The 22,708-nt window shown below is 40.5% G+C and overlaps 1 protein-coding gene across 2 annotated transcripts in view; it reads left to right on the top strand.

The window, feature by feature from the left end:
- The window catches only part of LOC139762699 (7SK snRNA methylphosphate capping enzyme-like), a 55,333-nt gene that overhangs the window by 23,317 nt on the left and 9,308 nt on the right, over window positions 1-22,708 (top strand). For both annotated transcript variants that reach the window (XM_071687682.1, XM_071687683.1), the window contains exons 2-6: window positions 3,367-3,526; window positions 5,150-5,338; window positions 18,921-19,092; window positions 21,006-21,223; window positions 21,945-22,545. In XM_071687682.1, coding sequence (XP_071543783.1) covers window positions 3,367-3,526; window positions 5,150-5,338; window positions 18,921-19,092; window positions 21,006-21,223; window positions 21,945-22,545 — 1,340 coding nt within the window. The remainder of the gene's footprint in view (window positions 1-3,366; window positions 3,527-5,149; window positions 5,339-18,920; window positions 19,093-21,005; window positions 21,224-21,944; window positions 22,546-22,708) is intronic.

The following is a 22,708-nucleotide window of genomic DNA, read 5'->3' as shown; positions in this document are numbered from 1 at the left end:
GGTATGTATATGTGCGTGTGTGGACGTGTATGTGGGTGGGTTGGGCCATTCTTTCATCTGTTTCCTTGAGCTACTTGCTAATGCGGGAGACAGAGACAAAGTATGATAAGTATGAATATAACATATGCATAAACATACAAAGACATACATATATATACATGTACATATTCATACTTGCTTGCCTTCATCCATTCTGGTGCTACCCCGCCCCACAGGAAGCAGCATATGTGTGTGTGTGTGTGGGTGTGAATGTAACGTATTGAATATTGTATCCTGGAATAAATATAGTAAATATACATCACATTATGCAAATCATGGAAAAAAGAATTCATATTAAATGGTTCTGCAGTTCATGTATCTGTCTATATATCCTTATCTCTAATGCCTGTTCCCAATTGGAAGTTCTGTCGAGGAGGTGGCCATGGCAAAAGAGTCTCCTTTTATCCATTCTTATATGCCTCCCTTGCATACACTGTTCCACTCATTCTTCCCCTCTTTCAGTACTCTTCCTCTCTGTTTCCCCATATCATACGTGGTTTTTCTCTATGCAGTTCATAAGTATGAGTAATTGATTTTATGTTGTAATAGGGATTAAGATAATGCTTATTGGAGCTCATTTATAAGTGCAGGTGTTCATAGGTGAGATGTTCATAAGTTTGAGACTCCCATTGATGTGTTGTTCAGACTTTATAGATAATCAGACTACTGGTTATAAATAAGCACCATGTGACACTGTTGTTGATAGGTTGTGCTTCTCATAATTCATTGCAATAGCTACAAGTAGATTTCTTCTAATATAGTATCTCATTTTTCACCATGTTTTGTGTAATATTCTCCTGTTAGTAATCTAATATATTTTTACTGAATTTTATCACTTCTAGACAATCATAATATAATTATTTATTTTTAGATCTTATGATAATTATGTGCAAGCATGTCAGTGCAGATTTCTGCTCGTTATGAATGAATTTTGGGTGGTAGAAACTTAATTGTGTATATGTAAATCTGGTGGTGTGCAAAGTGAGAGGGTTAGGGAAAATGATTTGGTAAATAGAGAAGAGGTAGTGAAAGCTTTACGGAAGATGAAAGCCGGCAAGGCAGCAGGTTTGGATGGTATTGCAGTGGAATTTATTAAAAAAGGGGGTGACTGTATTGTTGACTGGTTGGTAAGGTTATTTAATGTATGTATGATTCATGGTGAGGTGCCTGAGGATTGGCGGAATGCTTGCATAGTGCCATTGTACAAAGGCAAAGGGGATAAGAGTGAGTGCTTAAATTACAGAGGTATAAGTTTGTTGAGTATTCCTGGTAAATTATATGGGAGGGTATTGATTGAGAGGGTGAAGGCATGTACAGAGCATCAGATTGGGGAAGAGCAGTGTGGTTTCAGAAGTGGTAGAGGATGTGTGGATCAAGTGTTTGCTTTGAAGAATGTATGTGAGAAATACTTAGAAAAACAAATGGATTTGTATGTAGCATTTATGGATCTGGAGAACGCATATGATAGAGTTGATAGAGATGCTCTGTGGAAGGTTTTAAGAATATATGGTGTGGGAGGCAAGTTGTTAGAAGCAGTGAAAAGTTTTTATCGAGGATGTAAGGCATGTGTACGTGTAGGAGGAGAGGAAAGTGATTGGTTCTCAGTGAATGTAGGTTTGCGGCAGGGGTGTGTGATGTCTCCATGGTTGTTTAATATGTTTATGGATGGGGTTGTTAGGGAGGTGAATGGAAGAGTTTTGGAAAGAGGGGCAAGTATGCAGTCTGTTCTGGATGAGAGAGCTTGGGAAGTGAGTCAGTTGTTGTTCGCTGATGATACAGCGCTGGTGGCTGACTCATGTGAGAAACTGCAGAAGCTGGTGACTGAGTTTGGTAAAGTGTGTGAAAGAAGAAAGTTAAGAGTAAATGTGAATAAGAGCAAGGTTATTAGGTACAGTAGGGTTGAGGGTCAAGTCAATTGGAAGGTAAGTTTGAATGGAGAAAAACTGGAGGAAGTAAAGTGTTTTAGATATTTGGGAGTGGATCTGGCAGCGGATGGCACCATGGAAGCGGAAGGGAATCATAGGGTGGGGGAGGGGACGAAAATTCTGGGAGCCTTGAAGAATGTTTGAAAGTCGAGAACATTATCTCAGAAAGTAAAAATGGGTATGTTTGAAGGAATAGTGGTTCCAACAATGTTGTATGGTTGCGAGGCGTGGGCTATGGATAGAGTTGTGCGCAGGAGGGTGGATGTGCTGGAAATGAGATGTTTGAGGACAATATGTGGTGTGAGGTGGTTTGATTGAGTAAGTAATGTAAGGGTAAGAGAGATGTGTGGAAATAAAAAGAGTGTGGTTGAGAGAGCAGAAGAGGGTGTTTTGAAATGGTTTGGTCAGATGGAGAGAATGAGTGAGGAAAGATTGACCAAGAGGATATATGTGTCAGAGGTGGAGGGAATGAGGAGAAGTGGGAGACCAAATTGGAGGTGGAAAGATGGAGTGAAAAAGATTTTGAGTGACCGGGGCCTGAGCATGCAGGAGGGTGAAAGGCGTGCAAGGAATAGAGTGAATTCGAACGATGTGGTATACCGGGGTCGATGTGCTGTCAGTGGATTGAACCAGGGCATGTGAAGCGTCTTGGGTAATCCATGGAAAGTTGTGTGGGGCCTGGATGTGGAAAGGGAGCTGTGGTTTCGATGCATAATTACATGACAGCTAGAGAGTGAGTGTGAACGAATGGGGCCTTTGGTGTCTTTTCCTAGCACTACCTCGCACACATGAGGGGGGAGGGGGCTGTTATTCCATGTGTGGCGAGGTGGCGATGGGAACAAATAAAGACAGACAGTATGAATTATGTACATGTGTATATATGTATATGTCTGTGTGTGTATATATATGTGTACATTGAGATGTATAGGTATGTATATTTGCGTGTGTGGATGTGTATGTATATACATGTGTATGTGGGCGGGTTGGGCCATTCTTTCGTCTGTTTCCTTGTGCTACCTCGCTAACGCGGGAGACAGCGACAAAGCAAAATAAATAAATAAATAAAATGTAAATCTGGTCTTGGAAAGTTTCTATAAACATGGGTTACCTGTAAACTCATTCATTCACCTTTAGATTGTTATACATACAATAGTTATTACTGACACATACTTTTGTTTGTGCTCGTAAAGCAACAACATGGCTAAAAAAAAAAAACAGAAATTATGTGACAAAATTTAAGGAGGAAATACTTTAAAGGATACAAGTGTGCATTGATTGGCTTGATGGAGATTTTATATAAGCCCTTCTGCTTTCGGTGTGTGAAGTGAATTTTTTTTATGGATGTAGAATATGTTGTCATACAAATATTCTGATAATATGATATTGATCTCTTTGTTGTTAGGTGATCTAGTGAACATGTCATCTGAGCTGGGTGTAGAGCGGCCAACAACCTTACCTTTACCAGAGTCACAGGTAGAACGACGAGTTCACTTTAGTGATGTGAGCAGTGCCTGTTTGGTTCATAATCAGCAGCCTCGATTGTCATCCACTCCTAGCCCAAGGTGATTAACTATTGTTGAAGCCATGATAAAACATAAAACACACATACAATATGGTTTGCTGAAACATAAATTTCATATATACCTATCTATATCTTATGTGCCATGTCCTGATGTCCATGAATTTGGCTTATACTGAATTTCCTTCAAACCTGTTTATGTAGATGCCATTCTGTTTTCTTCCTGCACTCCATGTTCAGTCCCTCTTATGATGTTTTTGGTGGTTATACACCTTGCAGATTTATTACTTTCCCTTCAGATTTAGTACTCATGCTTCTATTTCTGTAACCCACTCCAAAATATCTTTTCATTCTGATTAAACTTTAGACTTTGCCATGCTAATCCTGATCTCCCGTTATGCATATGTTTACTTTTATTTTCGGTGAACTTCTTGAGCTACAGTACTCCATCCATTGTCCATGATTTTGGACATTTATAAGCTTACAAATATTATTAAATTTGAAAGATACTTCACCAATAACTGCACAGAAGGCTGCTAGGTTCATCAAGGGTATGTTTACCTCCCAGCTACAAGCTTCCTTCTCTTTGATTAACAGTAGTGCCATACCTTTTTTCATCTGAGATTCAGAACTGCATTTGCCAGCATTAAAAGTTGATTGAGTTGAGACATTATCCAAATCTGCTGGCTGAGTCTGTCTCAAGCAGTAGTTTCCTATGTCTGTGGAGGAAAGTTGATCTGGAACTTAAATAGAGAATAAAGTCTAGACGTATCAGTTTCATTTTCCACAGAGTGTCCCAAGTTTTGCTTGGACTTTTCAAGAAGAATGAAAGTTGTATAGATATTCCTAAGTTAATGCTTAAGTTGTTAAAGTGTCTTGAGGGACCAAAGAATGTAGAGATGATAGCTGCAAGATTTAACAGTTGTGTTCCATACCAGTGAACTTTATTGTCCAAAGTGACACTGGGAAGGTTGGTGGACTGCACAACTTGGAGGTTTTGTGTGTATTACAAAGAGACAAGAAGAATGAAAGTTGTATAGATATTCCTAAGTTAATGCTTAAGTTGTCAAAGTGTCTGGAGGGACTAAAGGATGTAGAGATGATAGCTGGAAGATTTAACGATCGTGTTCCATACCAGTGAACTTTATTGTCCAAAGTGACACTGGGAAGGTTGGTGGACTGCACAACTTGGTTTTGTGTGTATTACAAAGAGAAACTTACAAACATGTTTCCCATTTCTTATCCCAAAATCTCTGTAAGAATAAATTTGTATATGTTCATGGGGTCCCATGAATGTTAAAATTATGGGACCCCACACAACCAGAAGTGACCTTGATTTGGGCTTTATTGCATGTGCATAATATTTTCACTCCCCCAGAAAACAAAGGAATGAAGATGAAAATAAAAGATAAAGTTGTAAAATATTTTTAAGTAAAATATTGCAAGTTACTCTGATAGAAGCTGCACAGAGCTATATTGTTACCTTCAGAATAACCATATTTATAAGCAAACCCTCTTGAAACTTATCAGATATAATTCTGATTGTTGTGAAGTATGAAAAAATTTATCTGTAAGGCTAATATTGATACCTCCTTTGTCAGGTACGAGGAAAACTAGTTTTATTCTTGAATTTGCTCACATGTAACCCTTCATTCTTGCATTTTAGGAAATCACGGGCTGATCCAGACTTTAGACCAAAGCGAAAGAGGTCCACAAGTTTTTCAGGTCCATGTGAATTTCGTTTTGGTAACAAGCGACGCAAGAGGAACAGAGTATTACCTTCTAAGTTTCTCCTTGGTGGGAACATTACAGATCCACTCAACCTTGGTTCCTTGGACAAGGAAGAAGATGCACAGTAAGTTCCTACATTGAATTCTAGTTGAATAGATTTATCTTTTTTGGATGTCTTTAAATGTTATCTTGTTTTATCTGTTATTATACATCCCTGTATGAGAAACTCTTATGATTCTGTGGACATTTGAAACCAATTAATGAACTTATAATTACTCTCTTTGATTGATGGCTATTTGTGATTCATTTTCAGTAGATTGACTGAGGATTTAAAAGCAATTCTTATCAAGCTTTTAAGTATGGGTTGGATACCTATAGTCTGTCAGCCATAGTACCAAACTTGTGCCAGATCAGTGAGTGCCCAAGTTCAATTTATTGGCATATATATATATATATATATATATATATATATATATATATATATATATATATATATATTAGTGTAAGCTGTGAGCAGGTTTTCTCTAATGCACACAGAATTGAATATGAGAGCAGATTTAGAGTAATTAATCTTCTTTCTTATGTTCTCTAATTTTCTCGATATTTTTTATTAGATGGATGCTCAAAAACCAGTTGTCCGAAATTATCTATTGTATTTCAATCAAGCTTCTGCCTTCTTAGAGGCATCATCAGGAATTTACAAAAAAGAGAAAAAATTGCATCACAAAGCTTGGATATGAAATGCACAATGCAAACAAAATGTATATGAGAAACACACTTGGAAAAAACACAGTACATAGCTCATAAAAGTAAGGGAAAACACTAAAAGTGTTACAAGTTAACAATATTGTGATAGTTAGTATGAGTTACAATCTAAATACAGACCTTTCCATGGTTTACCCTGGACGTTTCCCATACCCTGGTTCAGTCTATTGATAGCACGTTGATGAATGTTCAGGCCTTGTTCTCTCAAAATCTTTTACACTCCATCCTTCCACCTCCTGTTTGGTCCCCTGGTTCTCCTTCTGACACAAATATCCTCTTTGTCAACCTTTCCTCACTCATTTTCTCTTTGTGTCCAAACCATTTCAACACTCCCTTATCTGCTCTCTCAACCACACTTTTTATTACCACACACCTCTTGTGCCCTGTCATTACTAACTTAATCAAACCACCTCACACATATTGTCCTCACACATTTCATTTCCAACACATCCCCTCTCTTCCACACAACCCTATCTGTAGCCCATGCCTTGCAACCATATAATATTGTTGGAACTGCTATTACTTCAAACATACCCATTTTTTGCTCTGAGATGACATGCTCTATTTCAATACATTCTTCATCACTCCCAGAACCTTTGTTCCCTCCTCAACCCTATGCCTCACTTCTGCTTTCATGGTTCCATTTGCTGCCAAGTCCACTCCCAGATATCTAAAACACAACAAATTCTTAAGTGCACTTTCATGTAATAATTACATCGTCAGGGGATACAAGAATGAGTTAGAAGACTTAGAGCAGTCAGTTGATATACAGGGAAGAGATGCAGCTAAGATGCCATTGTTAAACAAGCATTACCAGATGGTAGTGTTTGGTTCTGGCATCATGGCTTCATAAAATTTCTTGTCCACATAATTAAAATTTTATGACTGGCATGATGCCAGATCGGAACACTGCCCTCTGGTAACGCATTGTTTACCTGAATATCAACTGACTGTTCTATGTCTTCTATTTCATTCTTGCATCTCCCTTGACAATGTGATCATTACACAAAAGTGCATTTGGGAACTTAATATGTTTCATTTTCCTTGTGGTTATAAGCATATATTTATTGTAGATTGATATGGGTAAAACTGAAAGTGGATGGAGAGAGATGGGTGATTATTGGTGCATATGCACCTGGGCATGAGAAGAAAGATCATGAAAGGCAAGTGTTTTGGGAGCAGCTGAGTAGTGTGTTAGTAGTTTTGATGCACGAGACCAGGTTATAGTGATGGGTGATTTGAATGCAAAGGTGAGTAATGTGGCAGTTGAGGGAATAATTGGTGTACACGTGGTGTTCAGTGTTGTAAATGGTAATGGTGAAGAGCTTGTAGATTTATGTGCTGGAAAAAGGACTGGTGATTGGGAATACCTGGTTAAAAAAGAGAGATATACATAAGTATCCTCCCCTCCTTGTATTAACTTTCTAAAATGGGAAACAGAAGAAGGAGTCACGTGGGGAGTGCTCATCCTCCTCGAAGGCTCAGAGTGGGGTGCCTAAATGTGTGTGGATGTAACCAAGATGTGAAAAAAGGAGAGATAGGTAGTATGTTTGAGGAAAGGAACCTGGATGTTTTGGCTCTGAGTGAAACGAAGCTCAAGGGTAAAGGGGAAGAGTGGTTTGGGAATGTCTGGGGAGTAAAGTCAGGGGTTAGTGAGAGGACAAGAGCAAGGGAAGGAGTAGCAATACTCCTGAAACAGGAGTTGTGGGAGTATGTGATAGAATGTTTTTTTTTTTTTTTTTTTTTTTTTTTTTTTTATACTTTGTCGCTGTCTCCCGCGTTTGCGAGGTAGCGCAAGGAAACAGACGAAAGAAATGGCCCAACCCCCCCCATACACATGTACATACATACGTCCACACACGCAATATACATACCTACACAGCTTTCCATGGTTTACCCCAGACGCTTCACATGCCTTGATTCAATCCACTGACAGCACGTCAACCCCTGTATACCACATCGCTCCAATTCACTCTATTCCTTGCCCTCCTTTCACCCTCCTGCATGTTCAGGCCCCGATCACACAAAATCCTTTTCACTCCATCTTTCCACCTCCAATTTGGTCTCCCTCTTCTCCTCGTTCCCTCCACCTCCGACACATATATCCTCTTGGTCAATCTTTCCTCACTCATTCTCTCCATGTGCCCAAACCACTTCAAAACACCCTCTTCTGCTCTCTCAACCACGCTCTTTTTATTTCCACACATCCCTCTTACCCTTACGTTACTTACTCGATCAAACCACCTCACACCACACATTGTCCTCAAACATCTCATTTCCAGCACATCCATCCTCCTGCGCACAACTCTATCCATAGCCCACGCCTCGCAACCATACAACATTGTTGGAACCACTATTCCTTCAAACATACCCATTTTTGCTTTCCGGGATAATGTTCTCGACTTCCACACATTTTTCAAGGCTCCCAAAATTTTCGCCCCCTCCCCCACCCTATGATCCACTTCCGCTTCCATGGTTCCATCCGCTGACAGATCCACTCCCAGATATCTAAAACACTTCACTTCCTCCAGCCTCTCACCATTCAAACTCACCTCCCAATTGACTTGACCCTCAACCCTACTGTACCTAATAACCTTGCTCTTATTGACATTTACTCTTAACTTTCTTCTTCCACACACTTTACCAAACTCCGTCACCAGCTTCTGCAGTTTCTCACATGAATCCGCCACCAGCGCTGTATCATCAGCGAACAACAACTGACTCACTTCCCAAGCTCTCTCATCCCCAACAGACTTCATACTTGCCCCTCTTTCCAAAACTCTTGCATTTACCTCCCTAACAACCCCATCCATAAACAAATTAAACAACCATGGAGACATCACACACCCCTGCCGCAAACCTACATTCACTGAGAACCAATCACTTTCCTCTCTTCCTACACGTACACATGCCTTACATCCTCGATAAAAACTTTTCACTGCTTCTAACAACTTGCCTCCCACACCATATATTCTTAATACCTTAATATTCTTAATGACTCATGGTGAGGTGCCTGAGGATTGGCAGAATGCGTGCATAGTGCCATTGTACAAAGGCAAAGGGGATAAGAGTGAGTGCTCAAATTACAGAGGTATAAGTTTGTTGAGTATTCCTGGTAAATTATATGGGAGGGTATTGATTGAGAGGGTGAAGGATGGGGAAGAGCAGTGTGGTTTCAGAAGTGGTAGAGGATGTGTGGATCAGGTGTTTGCTTTGAAGAATGTATGTGAGAAATACTTAGAAAAGCAAATGGATTTGTATGTAGCATTTATGGATCTGGAGAAGGCATATGGTAGAGTTGATAGAGATGCTCTGTGGAAGGTATTAAGAATATATGGTGTGGGAGGAAAGTTCTTAGAAGCAGTGAAAAGTTTTTATCGAGGATGTAAGGCATGTGTACGTGTAGGAAGAGAGGAAAGTGATTGGTTCTCAGTGAATGTAGGTTTGCGGCAGGGGTGTGTGATGTCTCCATGGTTGTTTAATTTGTTTATGGATGGGGCTGTTAGGGAGGTAAATGCAAGAGTTTTGGAAAGAGGGGCAAGTATGAAGTCTGTTGGGGATGAGAGAGCTTGGGAAGTGAGTCAGTTGTTGTTCGCTGATGATACAGCGCTGGTGGCTGATTCATGTGAGAAACTGCAGAAGCTGGTGACTGAGTTTGGTAAAGTGTGTGGAAGAAGAAAGTTAAGAGTAAATGTGAATAAGAGCAAGGTTATTAGGTACAGTAGGGTTGAGGGTCAAGTCAATTGGGAGGTGAGTTTGAATGGAGAAAAACTGGAGGAAGTGAAGTGTTTTAGATATCTGGGAGTGGATCTGGCAGCGGATGGAACCATGGAAGCGGAAGTGGATCATAGGGTGGGGGAGGGGGCGAAAATTCTGGGGGCCTTGAAGAATGTGTGGAAGTCGAGAACATTATCTCGGAAAGCAAAAATGGGTATGTTTGAAGGAATATTGGTTCCAACAATGTTGTATGGTTGCGAGGCGTGGGCTATGGATAGAGTTGTGCGCAGGAGGATGGATGTGCTGGAAATGAGATGTTTGAGGACAATGTGTGGTGTGAGGTGGTTTGATCGAGTAAGTAACGTAAGGGTAAGAGAGATGTGTGGAAATAAAAAGAGCGTGGTTGAGAGAGCAGAAGAGGGTGTTTTGAAGTGGTTTGGGCACATGGAGAGAATGAGTGAGGAAAGATTGGCCAAGAGGATATATGTGTCGGAGGTGGAGGGAACGAGGAGAAGAGGGAGACCAAATTAGAGGTGGAAAGATGGAGTGAAAAAGATTTTGTGTGATCGGGGCCTGAACATGCAGGAGGGTGAAAGGAGGGCAAGGAATAGAGTGAATTGGAGCGATGTGGTATACCGGGGTTGACGTGCTGTCAGTGGATTGAATCAAGGCATGTGAAGCGTCTGGGGTAAACCATGGAAAGCTGTGTAGGTATGTATATTTGCGTGTGTGGACGTATGTATATACATGTGTATGGGGGGGTTGGGCCATTTCTTTCGTCTGTTTCCTTGCGCTACCTCACAAACGCGGGAGACAGCGACAAAGTATAATAAAAAAAATAAAAAAAACATAAGTATACGTATGTAAGTTGGAGAGATGGCCAGAGAGCGTTATTGGATTACGTGTTAATTGATAGGCGTGCGAAAGAGAGACTTTTGGATGTTAATGTGCTGAAAGATGCAACTGGAGGGATGTCTGATCATTATCTTGTGGAGGCGAAGGTGAAGATTTATAGGGGTTTTCAGAATAGAATAGAGAATATTGGGGTGAAGAGAGTGGTCATAGTAAGTGAGCTTGGGAAGGAGACTTGTGTGAGGAAGTACCAGGAGAGAGTGAGTACAGAATGGAAAAAGGTGAGCACAAAGGACATAAGGGGAGTAGGGGAGGAATGGGATGTATTTAGGGAAGCAGTGGTGGCTTGTGCAAAAGATGCTTGTGGCATGAGAAGCGTGGGAGGTGGGCAGATTAGAAAGGGTAGTGAGTAGTGGGATGAAGAAGTAAGATTATTAGTGAAAGAGAAGAGAGAGGCATTTGGACGATTTTTGCAGGTAAATAATGCAAATGAGTGGGATATGTATAAAAGAAAGAGGCAGGAGGTCAAGAGAAAGGGGCAAGAGGCAAAAAAGAGGGCAAATGAGAGTTGGGGTGAGAATCATTAAATTTTAGGGAGAATAAAAAGATTTTTTTTCTTTTTTTTTTATCCCTGGGGATAGGGGAGAAAGAATACTTCCCACGCATTCCTAGCGTGTCGTAGAAGGCGACTAAAGGGGACGGGAGCAGGGGGCTGGAAACTCTCCCCTCCTTATATTTTAACTTTCTAAAAGGGGAAACAGAAGGAGTCACGTGGGGAGTGCTCATCCTCCTCGAAGGCTCAGATTGGGATGTTTAAATATGTGTGGATGTAACCAAGATGAGAAAAAAGGAGAGATAGGTAGTATGTTTGAGGAAAGGAACCTGGATGTTTTGGCTCTGAGTGAAACGAAACTCAAGGGTAAAGGGGAAGAGTGGTTTGGGAATGTCTTGTGAGTAAAGTCAGGGGTTAGTGAGAGGATGAGAGCAAGGGAAGGAGTAGCACTACCCCTGAAAGAGGAGTGGTGGGAGTATGTGATAGAGTGTAAGAAAGTAAACTCTAGATTGATATGGGTAAAACTGAAAGTTGATGCAGAGAGATGGCTGATTATTGGTGCATATGCACCTGGGCATGAGAAGAAAGATCATGAAAGGCAAGTGTTTTGGGAGCAGCTGAGTGAGTGTGTTAGTAGTTTTGATGCACAAGACCGGGTTATAGTGATGGGTGATTTGAATGCAAAGGTGAGTAATATGGCAGTTGAGGGAATAATTGGTATACATGGGGTATTTAGTGTTGTAAAAGGAAATGGTGAAGAACTTGTAGATATATGTGCTGAAAAAGGACTGGTGATTGGGATTTAAAAAGAGAGATATACATAAGTATATGTATGTAAGTAGGAGAGATGGCCAGAGAGTAATATGGCAGTTGAGGGAATAATTGGTATACATGGGGTATTTAGTGTTGTAAAAGGAAATGGTGAAGAACTTGTAGATATATGTGCTGAAAAAGGACTGGTGATTGGGATTTAAAAAGAGAGATATACATAAGTATATGTATGTAAGTAGGAGAGATGGCCAGAGAGCGTTATTGGATTACGTGTTAATTGATAGGCGTGGGAGAAACTTTTGGATGTTAATGTGCTGAGAGGTGCAATTGGAGGGATGTCTGATCACTATCTTGTGGAGGCGAAGGTGAAGATTTGTAGGGGTTTTCAGCAAAGAAGAGAGAATGTTGGGGTGAAGAGAGTGGTGAGAGTAAGTGAGCTTGGGAAGGAGACTTGTGTGAGGAAGTACCAGGAGAGAGTGAGTACAGAATGGAAAAAGGTGAGAACAAAGGAGGTAAGGGGAGTGGGGGAGGAATGGGATGTATTTAGGGAAGCAGTGATGGATTGCGCAAAAGATGCTTGTGGCATGAGAAGCGTGGGAGGTGGGTTGATTAGAAAGGGTAGTGAGTGGTGGGATGAGGAAGTAAGATTATAAGTGAAAGAGAAGAGAGAGGCATTTGGACGATTTTTGCAGGGGAAAAATGCAAATGAGTGGGAGATGTATAAAAGAAAGAGGCAGGAGGTCAAGAGAAAGGCACAAGAGGTGAAAAAGAGGGCAAATGAGAGTTGGGGTGAGAGAGTATTATTAAATTTTAGGGAGAATAAAAGAATTTTTGGAAGGAGGTAAATAAAGTGCGTAAGACAAGGGAGCAAATGGGAACTTCAGTGAAGGGGGCTAATCTGGGAGGTGATAACAAGTAGTGGTGATGTGAGAAGGAGATGGAGTGAGTATTTTGAAGGTTTGTTGAATGTGTTTGATGATAGAGTGGCAGATATAGGGTGTTTTGGTCGAGGTGGTGTGCAAAGTGAGAGGGTTAGGGAAAATGATTTGGTGAACAGAGAAGAGGTAATAAAAGATTTGCGGAAGATGAAAGCCGGCAAGGCAGCAGGTTTGGATGGTATTGCAGTGGAATTTATTAAAAAAGGGGGTGACTGTATTGTTGACTGGTTGGTAAGGTTATTTAATGTATGTATGATTCATGGTGAGGTGCCTGAGAATTGGCGGAATGCATGCATAGTGCCATTGTACAAAGGCAAAGGGGATAAGAGTGAGTGCTCAAATTACAAAGGTATAAGTTTGTTGAGTATTCCTGGTAAATTATATGGGAGGGTAGTGATTGAGAGCGTGAAGTCATGTACAGAGCATCAGACTGGGGAAGAGCAGTGTGGTTTCAGAAGTGGTAGAGGATGTGTGGATCAGGTGTTTGCTTTGAAGAATGTATGTGAGAAATCCTTAGAAAAACAAATGGATTTGTATGTAGCATTTATGGATCTGGAGAAGGCATATGATAGAGTTGAAAGAGATGCTCTGTGGAAGGTATTAAGAATATATGGTGCAGGAGGCAAATTGTTAGAAGCAGTGAAAAGTTTTTATCGAGGATGTAAGGCATGTGTACGTGTAGGAAGAGAGGAAAGTGATTGGTTCTCCGTGAATGTAGGTTTGCAGCAGGGGTGTGTGATGTCTCCATGGTTGTTTAATTTGTTTATGGATGGGGTTGTTAGGGAGGTGAATGGAAGAGTTTTGGAAAGAGGGGCAAGTATGCAGTCTGTTGTGGATGAGAGAGGTTGGGAAGTGAGTCAGTTGTTGTTCGCTGATGATACAGCGCTGGTGGCTGATTCATGTGAGAAACTGCAGAAGCTGGTGACTGAGTTTGGTAAAGTGTGTGAAACAAAAAAGTTAAGAGTAAATGTGAATAAGAGCAAGGTTATTAGGTACAGTAGGGTTGAGGGTCAAGCCATTTGGGAGGTAAGTTTGAATGGAGAAAAACTGGAGGAAGTAAAGTGTTTTAGATATTTGGGAGTGGATCTGGCAGCGGATGAAACCATGGAAGCAGAAGTGAATCATAGGGTGGGGGAGGGGGCAAAAATTCTGGGAGCCTTGAAGAATGTTTGAAAGTCGAGAACATTATCTCGGAAAGCAAAAATGGGTATGTTTGAAGGAATAGTGGTTCCAACAATGTTGTATAGTTGTGAGGCATGGGCTATGGATAGAGTTGTGCGCAGGAGGGTGGATGTGCTGGAAATGAGATGTTTGAGGACAATATGTGGTGTGAGGTGGTTTGATCGAGTGAGTAATGAAAAGGTAAGAGAGATGTGTGGAAATAGAAAGAGTGTGGTTGAGAGAGCAGAAGAGGGTGTTTTGAAATGGTTTGGTCACATGGAAAGAATGAGTGAGGAAAGATTGACAAAGAGGATATATGTTTCAGAGGTGGAGGGAACGAGGAGAAGTGGGAGACCAAATTGGAGGTGGAAAGATGGAGTGAAAAAGATTTTGAGTGATCGGGGCCTAAACATGCAGGAGGGTGAAAGTCGTGCAAGGAATAGAGTGAATTGGAACGATGTGGTATACTGGGGTCGACGTGCTGTCAGTGTATTGAACCAGGGCATGTGAAGTGTCTGGGGTAAACCATGGAAAGTTGTGTGGGGCCTGGATGTGGAAAGGGAGCTGTGGTTTCGATGCATTATTACATGACAGCTAGAGACTGAGTGTGAACGAATGGGGCCTTTGTTGTCTTTTCCTAGCGCTACCTCGCACACATGAGGGGGTAGGGGGTTGTTATTCCATGTGTGGCGGGGTGGCGATGGGAATAAATAAGGGCAGACAGTATGAATTATGTACATGTGTATATATGTATATGTCTGTGTGTGTATATATATGTGTACATTGAGATGTATAGGTATGTATATTTGCGTGTGTGGACATGTATGTATATACATGTGTATGGGGGTGGGTTGGGCCATTCTTTCGTCTGTTTCTTTGCGCTGCCTCGCTAACACGGGAGACAGCAACAAAGCAAACTCGCTAACACGGGAGACAGCAACAAAGCAAAATAAAAAATAAATAAATATATACATATCTTTTCTCTCATGCTATATGTGTGTGTGTGTGTGTGTGTGTGTGTGTGTCTCAGAGGTGGAGGGAATAAGAAGTGGTAGACCAAATTGAAGGTGGAAGGATGGAGTGATAAAGATTTTGAGCAGTTTTGCCTGAACATACAGGAGAGTGAGAGGCGTGCAAGGAATAGAGTGAAATGGAACAGTGTGGCATACTGGGGTCAATGTGTTGTCATTGGACTGAATCAGGGCATGTGAAACGTGTGGGGTAAACCATGGAAAGGTCTGTGGGCCTGGATGTGGTTTTGGTGCATTACACTTGATAGCTAGAGACTGAGTGTGAACAAATGTGGCCTTTTTGTGTTTTCCTAGCACTACCTCGCTGAAGCAGGGGGGTTAGCGATGCTTTTTCCTGTGGGGTTGGATGGGGTAGCGCCAGAAATGGATGAAGGCAAGCAAGTATGAATATTTCCTTTTGTATATATGTATGTGTATTTATGTATATATGTATATATGTATATGTGTATTTATATGTGTATCTGTTGATGTGAAAAAAGGAGGGATAGGTAGTATGTTTGAGGAAAGGAACCTGGATGTTTTGGCTCTGAGTGAAACGAAGCTCAAGGGTAAAGGGGAAGAGTGGTTTGGGAATGTCTTGGGAGTAAAGTCAGGGGTTAGTGAGAGGACAAGAGCAAGGGAAGGAGTAGCAGTACTCCTGAAACAGGAGTTGTGGAAGTATGTGATAGAATGTAAGAAAGTAAATTCTCGATTAATATGGGTAAAACTGAAAGTTGATGGAGAGAGATGGGTGATTATTGGTGCATATGCACCTGGGCATGAGAAGAAAGATCATGAGAGGCAAGTGTTTTGGGAGCAGCTGAATGAGTGTGTTAGTGGTTTTGATGCACGAGACCGGGTTATAGTGATGGGTGATTTGAATGCAAAGGTGAGTAATATGGCAGTTGAGGGAATAATTGGTATACATGGGGTGTTCAGTGTTGTAAATGGAAATGGTGAAGAGCTTGTAGATTTATGCGCTGAAAAAGGACTGGTGATTGGGAATACCTGGTTTAAAAAGCGAGATATACATAAGTATACGTATGTAAGTAGGAGAGATGGCCAGAGAGCGTTATTGGATTACGTGTTAATTGACAGGCGCGTGAAAGAGAGACTTTTGGATGTTAATGTGCTGAAACGTGCAACTGGAGGGATGTCTGATCATTATCTTGTGGAGGCTAAGGTGAAGATTTGTATGGGTTTTCAGAAAAGAAGAGTGAATGTTGGGGTGAAGAGGGTGGTGAGAGTAAGTGAGCTTGGGAAGGAGACTTGTGTGAGGAAGTACCAGGAGAGACTGAGTACAGAATGGAAAAAGGGGAAAAAATGGAAGTAAGGGGAGTGGGGGAGGAATGGGATGTATTTAGGGAATCGGTGATGGATTGCGCAAAAGATGCTTGTGGCATTAGAAGAGTGGGAGGTGGGTTGATTAGAAAGGGTAGTGAGTTGTGGGATGAAGAAGTAAGATTATTAGAGAAAGAGAAGAGAGAGGCATTTGGATGATTTTTGCGGGGAAAAAATGCAATTGAGTGGGAGATGTATAAAAGAAAGAGACAGGAGGTCAAGAGAAAGGCGCAAGAGGTGAAAAAGAGGGCAAATGAGAGTTGGGGTGAGAGAGTATCATTGAATTTTAGGGAGAATAAAAAGATGTTCTGGAAGGAGGTAAATAAAATGCGTAAGACAAGGGAGCAAATGGGAACTTCAGTGAAGGGCACAAATGGGGAGGTGATAATAAGTAGTGGTGATGTGAGAAGGAGATGGAGTGAGTATTTTGAAGGTTTGTTGAATGTGTTTGATGATAGAGTGGCAGATATAGGGTGTTTTGGTCGAGGTGGTGTACAAAGTGAGAGGGTTAGAGAAAATGATTTGGTAAACAGAGAAGAGGTAGTAAAAGCTTTGCGGAAGATGAAAGCCGGCAAGGCAGCAGGTTTGGATGGTATTGCAGTGGAATTTATTAAAAAAGGGGGTGACTGTATTATTGACTGGTTGGTAAGGTTATTTAATATATGTATGACTCATGGTGAGGTGCCTGAGGATTGGCGGAATGCGTGCATAGTGCCTTTGTACAAAGGCAAAGGGGATAAGAGTGAGTGCTCCAATTACAGAGGTATAAGTTTGTTGAGTATTCCTGGTAAATTATATGGGAGGGTATTGATTGAGAGGGTGAAGGCATGTACAGAGCATCAGATTGGGGAAGAGCAGTGTGGTTTCAGAAGTGGTAGAGGATGTGTGGATCAGGTGTTTGCTTTGAAGAATGTATGTGAGAAATACTTAGAAAAGCAAATGGATTTGTATGTAACATTTATGGATCTGGAGAAGGCATATGATAGAGTTGATAGAGATGCTCTGTGGAAGGTATTAAGAATATATGGTGTGGGAGGCAAGTTGTTAGAAGCAGTGAAAAGTTTTTATCGAGGATGTAAGGCATGTATACGCGTAGGAAGAGAGGAAAGTGATTGGTTCTCAGTGAATGTAGGTTTGCGGCAGGGGTGTGTGATGTCTCCATGGTTGTTTAATTTGTTTATGGATGGGGTTGTTAGGGAGGTGAATGCAAGAGTTTTGGAAAGAGGGGCAAGTATGAAGTCTGTTGTGGATGAGAGAGCTTGGGAAGTGAGTCAGTTGTTGTTCGCTGATGATACAGTGCTGGTGGCTGATTCATGTGAGAAACTGCAGAAGCTGGTGACTGAGTTTGGTAAAGTGTGTGAAAGAAGAAAGTTAGGAGTAAATGTGAATAAGAGCAAGGTAATTAGGTACAGTAGGGTTGAGGGTCAAGTCAATTGGGAGGTAAGTTTGAATGGAGAAAAACTGGAGGAAGTAAAGTGTTTTAGATATCTGGGAGTGGATCTGGCAGCGGATGGAGCCATGGAAGCGGAAGTGGATCATAGGGTGGGGGAGGGGGCAAAAATCCTGGGAGCCTTGAAGAATGTATGGAAGTCGAGAACATTATCTCGGAAAGCAAAAATGGGTATGTTTGAAGGAATAGTGGTTCCAACAATGTTGTATGGTTGCAAGGCGTGGGCTATGGATAGAGTTGTGCGCAGGAGGATGGATGTGCTGGAAATGAGATGTTTGAGGACAATGTGTGGTGTGAGGTGGTTTGATCGAGTAAGTAACGTAAGGGTAAGAGAGATGTGTGGAAATAAAAAGAGCGTGGTTGAGAGAGCAGAAGAGGGTGTTTTGAAATGGTTTGGGCACATGGAGAGAATGAGTGAGGAAAGATTGGCCAAGAGGATATATGTGTCGGAGGTGGAGGGAACGAGGAGAAGTGGGAGACCAAATTGGAGGTGGAAAGATGGAGTGAAAAAGATTTTGTGTGATCAGGGGCCTGAACATGCAGGAGGGTGAAAGGCTTGCAAGGAATAGAGTGAATTGGATTGATGTGGTATACGGGGTTGACATGCTGTCAGTGGATTGAATCAGGGCATGTGAAGCGTCTGGGGTAAACCATGGAAAGCTGTGTAGGTATGTATATTTGCATGTGTGGACGTATGTATATACATGTGTATGGGGGTGGGTTGGGCCATTTCTTTCTTTCTGTTTCCTTGTGCTACCTCGCAAACGCGGGAGACAGCGACAAAGCAAAAAAAAAAAAAAAAAATCTGTTGATATGTTTAGGTATGTGTATGTGCTTTTATGTATATACATGTGTATATGAGTGGATGGGCTGTTCTTTGTCTGTTTCCTGGCGCTACCTCACTAACGCTGGAAATGGTGATCAAGTATAATAACATATGCTGTATGGGTTATTTTCTTTATCATTTCATGTCTTCCATAGCAACTATGAGTTGTTCCTATTTAAATGTAAAGCTTCCCACCCTCTTAAAATGACTTAATTAATCTTTTCTTTCTTTTTCCTTTCTTCTTGTTACTTTTATGGTTTGTCTGTGACTTAAGTCTTTTAACATACAAATGGTAAATCATACGATTTTTTTTTTCTCTCAGGGGGGAAGCTGTGGAAACCGCTGGTTCTGTTGTGTCTAAACGCTCTGGTGCTGTACGTGTTATCATCCCACCAAATATAAATGATCCACTTAACCTTGATGCATCATCAGACAATGAAGATACTCTTACTGATGCAGTACAAAAGCAGCTTCGTCGTAGAAGAAGGAGTAGGGTGAGTATAACTGAAAAAAATGTTTCCTGTAACATTATTCAAATTTGTAATTGAAATAACAACAGAAAAAAAGTAGAAATTATTTTTACATATCATTCAACTGATGAGGTTTGTAGAGAGAACATGAGTATAGTAATGATGTGTAGAGCTTCTGGAAGACCATATGTTGGTTAAGAAGTTATATGGTGGTATAATTGAAGTTTCAAGGAGAATAAAAGAATGGATTACAGTGTGAAGTGTCATTTGGCTAATGAAATCTGTGTGCATATTGAAAGAGCTAGCTGTACTTGCTTATATCAACCTGAATGAACTTAATTCATTGTAGCACACTGTACACTGTGTTTGGTTGAGGATGTATATGATTTGATTGAGGGCCTAAGATCACTTGACCCATCCATTAACATATGTATCTTAACTGATAAACTGATGGAGAGAAAAGAACAATTCTAAAATAGATAGGCAGAAATGGTGTTTTAGCACTACTAAATTTAGCAAGGTGTGAGGCAAAAATGGTGTTTTAGCACTACTAAATTTAGCAAGGTCATGCCTTTCCCATTCTGAGATGCTCCACTGGTCTGCATTAAGAGAAAATAAGAATGAGAAAGAATGATTATTAGAAGGATAAGGAGATGGAAATTGAGCTGAAGTATGTAAAGTGAAATCATCGGCATGAGAGTGAAAAAGGTTGAATTAAAAAGATTATTGATTAAGAACAAAAGGTAGTAGGACAGAGCCCTGACGAACATCAGTTAACAGGATATTAGGGAAAGGCATACCATCTGTAAATACTGCAATTGAATGGCCAGAGTGGAAGCAGAAAGACAAGAGAAGGAGTTGTAAAGGCAGACTTATGTCACACCTTGTCATATACTTTGGAGAAGTCATGGGCCACCTAGGATCAAACCTGTATAGGTTGGAATTCTGGTTGCAGCATCTGGTGCACAATTCAGCCAGCTGTTCATCTTTCCTTATGAGCTGGTCGATAAAATGGGTCCCTGGCATACTAGAGAGAGTGTGTGTGTGTATGCATACATAGGAGTGAAGACATGGTAATTATATCATTTAGGGATTCTTATTTTTTACTTCTTGATTATCATATCCCAAAAAATTGTTCTTCGGTAAAGGAACATTATTTTCTACACCACAGCTAAGCAGATTTCTTCACAGTTTGGCTAGCAAACTTAATCATGTGATCTGCATCTAGGATTTTTGTTTTTTCCAGGCCTCTTTTACTTCTTTTTGAAACTAGAGACAGGTAGCACCTCATGAGGTAGAAAGAAGACTGTGGATCTTTAGGTGTCACAAGGATGGTGGTTGTGGTGGAGGTAGCAGCCTACCTGCCAACGAGTACCTACAATGAGATATTTTCAGAATGGTAGGGCATGTCTTAATTGTATAGATCTGTTTGACAGGTTTCTTGTTAAATTTCATGGTATGTCTTCTGGTTGTTCTGTGTGACATTATGAAGAGTGTGGCTGTGTTATGAGGGATCCAAGATCAAACTTGCACCAGAATATTTAGTAGAACTATTTTTTCATGTTTAAGGTCAGAAAATATATTTGGTGCTGTAAAACTGATTTTCTGTGATCATGCCTTACATATTTGTGAATCGGTATTTAACTAAATTAAGGTTCTTATCATACTTAACCACTGCATTACACAAAGGCAACAGAGTTTTACTATGCTATATCTGTCATTATTATTCCACTTTTCTGAATTTCCCTGTAACCATTATGTTAGAATATTCTCTGCCCTCCTCTTGTTAATCTCAGAATTGTATCTTTTTTGATGTGTTTTGGAGCAGTGAATGTTTCATTATATAAGACTGTATAATCAGTAGCAATGTATGTTTGGTAGACCCACAAATTGCAGAAAGATCTCATCATTTAGCTTTCATTTCTTGTTGTTCTCAGAAAAGGAAACGCCGATTGTCAGAACCTACTAGCATGCCTAGTGATTCTGCAAGTTTCCAGGCTTTTGGGGCAGAAGCAGACCAAATGGAAACGCAAACCTTGGAGGCTGAACAAGTGACAGATACAGAATTACCCAGTGCAGTCTCTCTGGACACTGTTAAGCCCATTATAACCTGTATAGAATTGACTGCTACTCAAGGAGCCACTGATGGAAGGAAGTGAGTAATATGAGCAAAGATAACATATTTTTTAAAATTTTCATTTATCAGTGGGTAACCAAGACATCAGCTAAGATACATGAAGATACAAAAGCTACTGTGAGTCTCTATATCTTCTTGGCCCAGTGGCTGTACCAAAAGTGACATTTAATGGAGGGAATGCTGATTTTTGCTTTGGGGCACATTGGAGATGAGAAGGCAAATCTGTACCTCATAACCATCCTAGTTATGAATCAGAGCTTATGTGGAGGTAGACTTAATGACCTGATTGCTCACAGCTTGGTAGGGGAACATTCCTTATGTCCATATTTTGTAAGAAAAATTGATTGGCTGAATTTTATTTAGAAAGTTTTCATTCTTCAGTTTACTGGAGTGTCCAACGAACACTGGTTTATTCAACCCTTCATTTTTACTGAGTAAAATTAACCTTTTTAAAATCCATTTAATTTTCATTTTTGTATATGTTCGGAAACTTGCTCAGAAGCAAGTTAGGTTTTAACTTGTGATATATTTTGTTTGAATTTAAAGATATTTTAAATTATGGCATATAAGTGATCTGTTTTTAGTAAATTTTTGTCAACATTTTATACTTCTTCTCTCTCTGTGTACATGTATGTGTAATCGTATATGCTGCTGTTGCAGTGCAGCTGATATTTTTATTAAGATATTTTTATTTCACTTATGTGATTGATTTATTGCATTCAGAATTTCTATGTTGCAGAGAGTCTGTAGGGCCTGTGACACTTTCTGGAACTAAGGCTTCAACTAGTGGGATGCAGCGTCCAGTATTTAAGAAGCAGCGTAGTAAGTCAGAAAATAAGATAGTGAGTCCAGTCATTCCTCAGCCAGGGGGTGAGCGTAAAAGACACCCCAGCCATTCCAAACATTATGCAGAGAAGCCACACCTTAGTCAACAGAATTTGCAACCTCCAAAGAAGTTTAATCCCAAAAATGAGTTATTTCAGTATGGAAATTACAATAAGTACTATGGTTATAGAAATCCTGATCAGACTCCGGACATACGGCTAGAATATCTGAGGCGGGAGTGGTTTGAGGGAAAGGAAGTATTAGACATTGGTTGTAACATAGGCCATATTACTCTCACAATTGCTAGAGACTACAACCCCAAGAGAGCTGTTGGTATTGATATTGATAAGAAACTAGTCAGTATTGCTGAGAAAAATATCAAACATTACCTTTGCAAAGGTGATATACATGAAGTACACTTCCCAAAGTCAATGCGGCTTTTGTATGGACCACTGAAGCCTCCAGCAAGGGCTGATGGAACTCGAGCTTTTCCCTACAATGTCAAATTTGTTCACGTAAGTGAAAGTTTGCATATTGTAAATATGTGAAATTCTTTGAATGATATCTTTTGAAGAAAGTTAGGTGGTGAGTGCTCATCCTCCTCTAAAGCTCAGATTGGGGTATCTGAATGTTTGTGGATTAGAAGCAAGGAGAGATAGGTAGTATGTTTGAGGAAAG

Source organism: Panulirus ornatus, chromosome 44 (assembly GCF_036320965.1).
Source record: "Panulirus ornatus isolate Po-2019 chromosome 44, ASM3632096v1, whole genome shotgun sequence".
Taxonomy (NCBI): Eukaryota; Metazoa; Arthropoda; class Malacostraca; order Decapoda; family Palinuridae; genus Panulirus; species Panulirus ornatus.
Note: the sequence above shows the minus strand (reverse complement) of the source record. Positions and strands in the feature narration are given on the sequence as shown.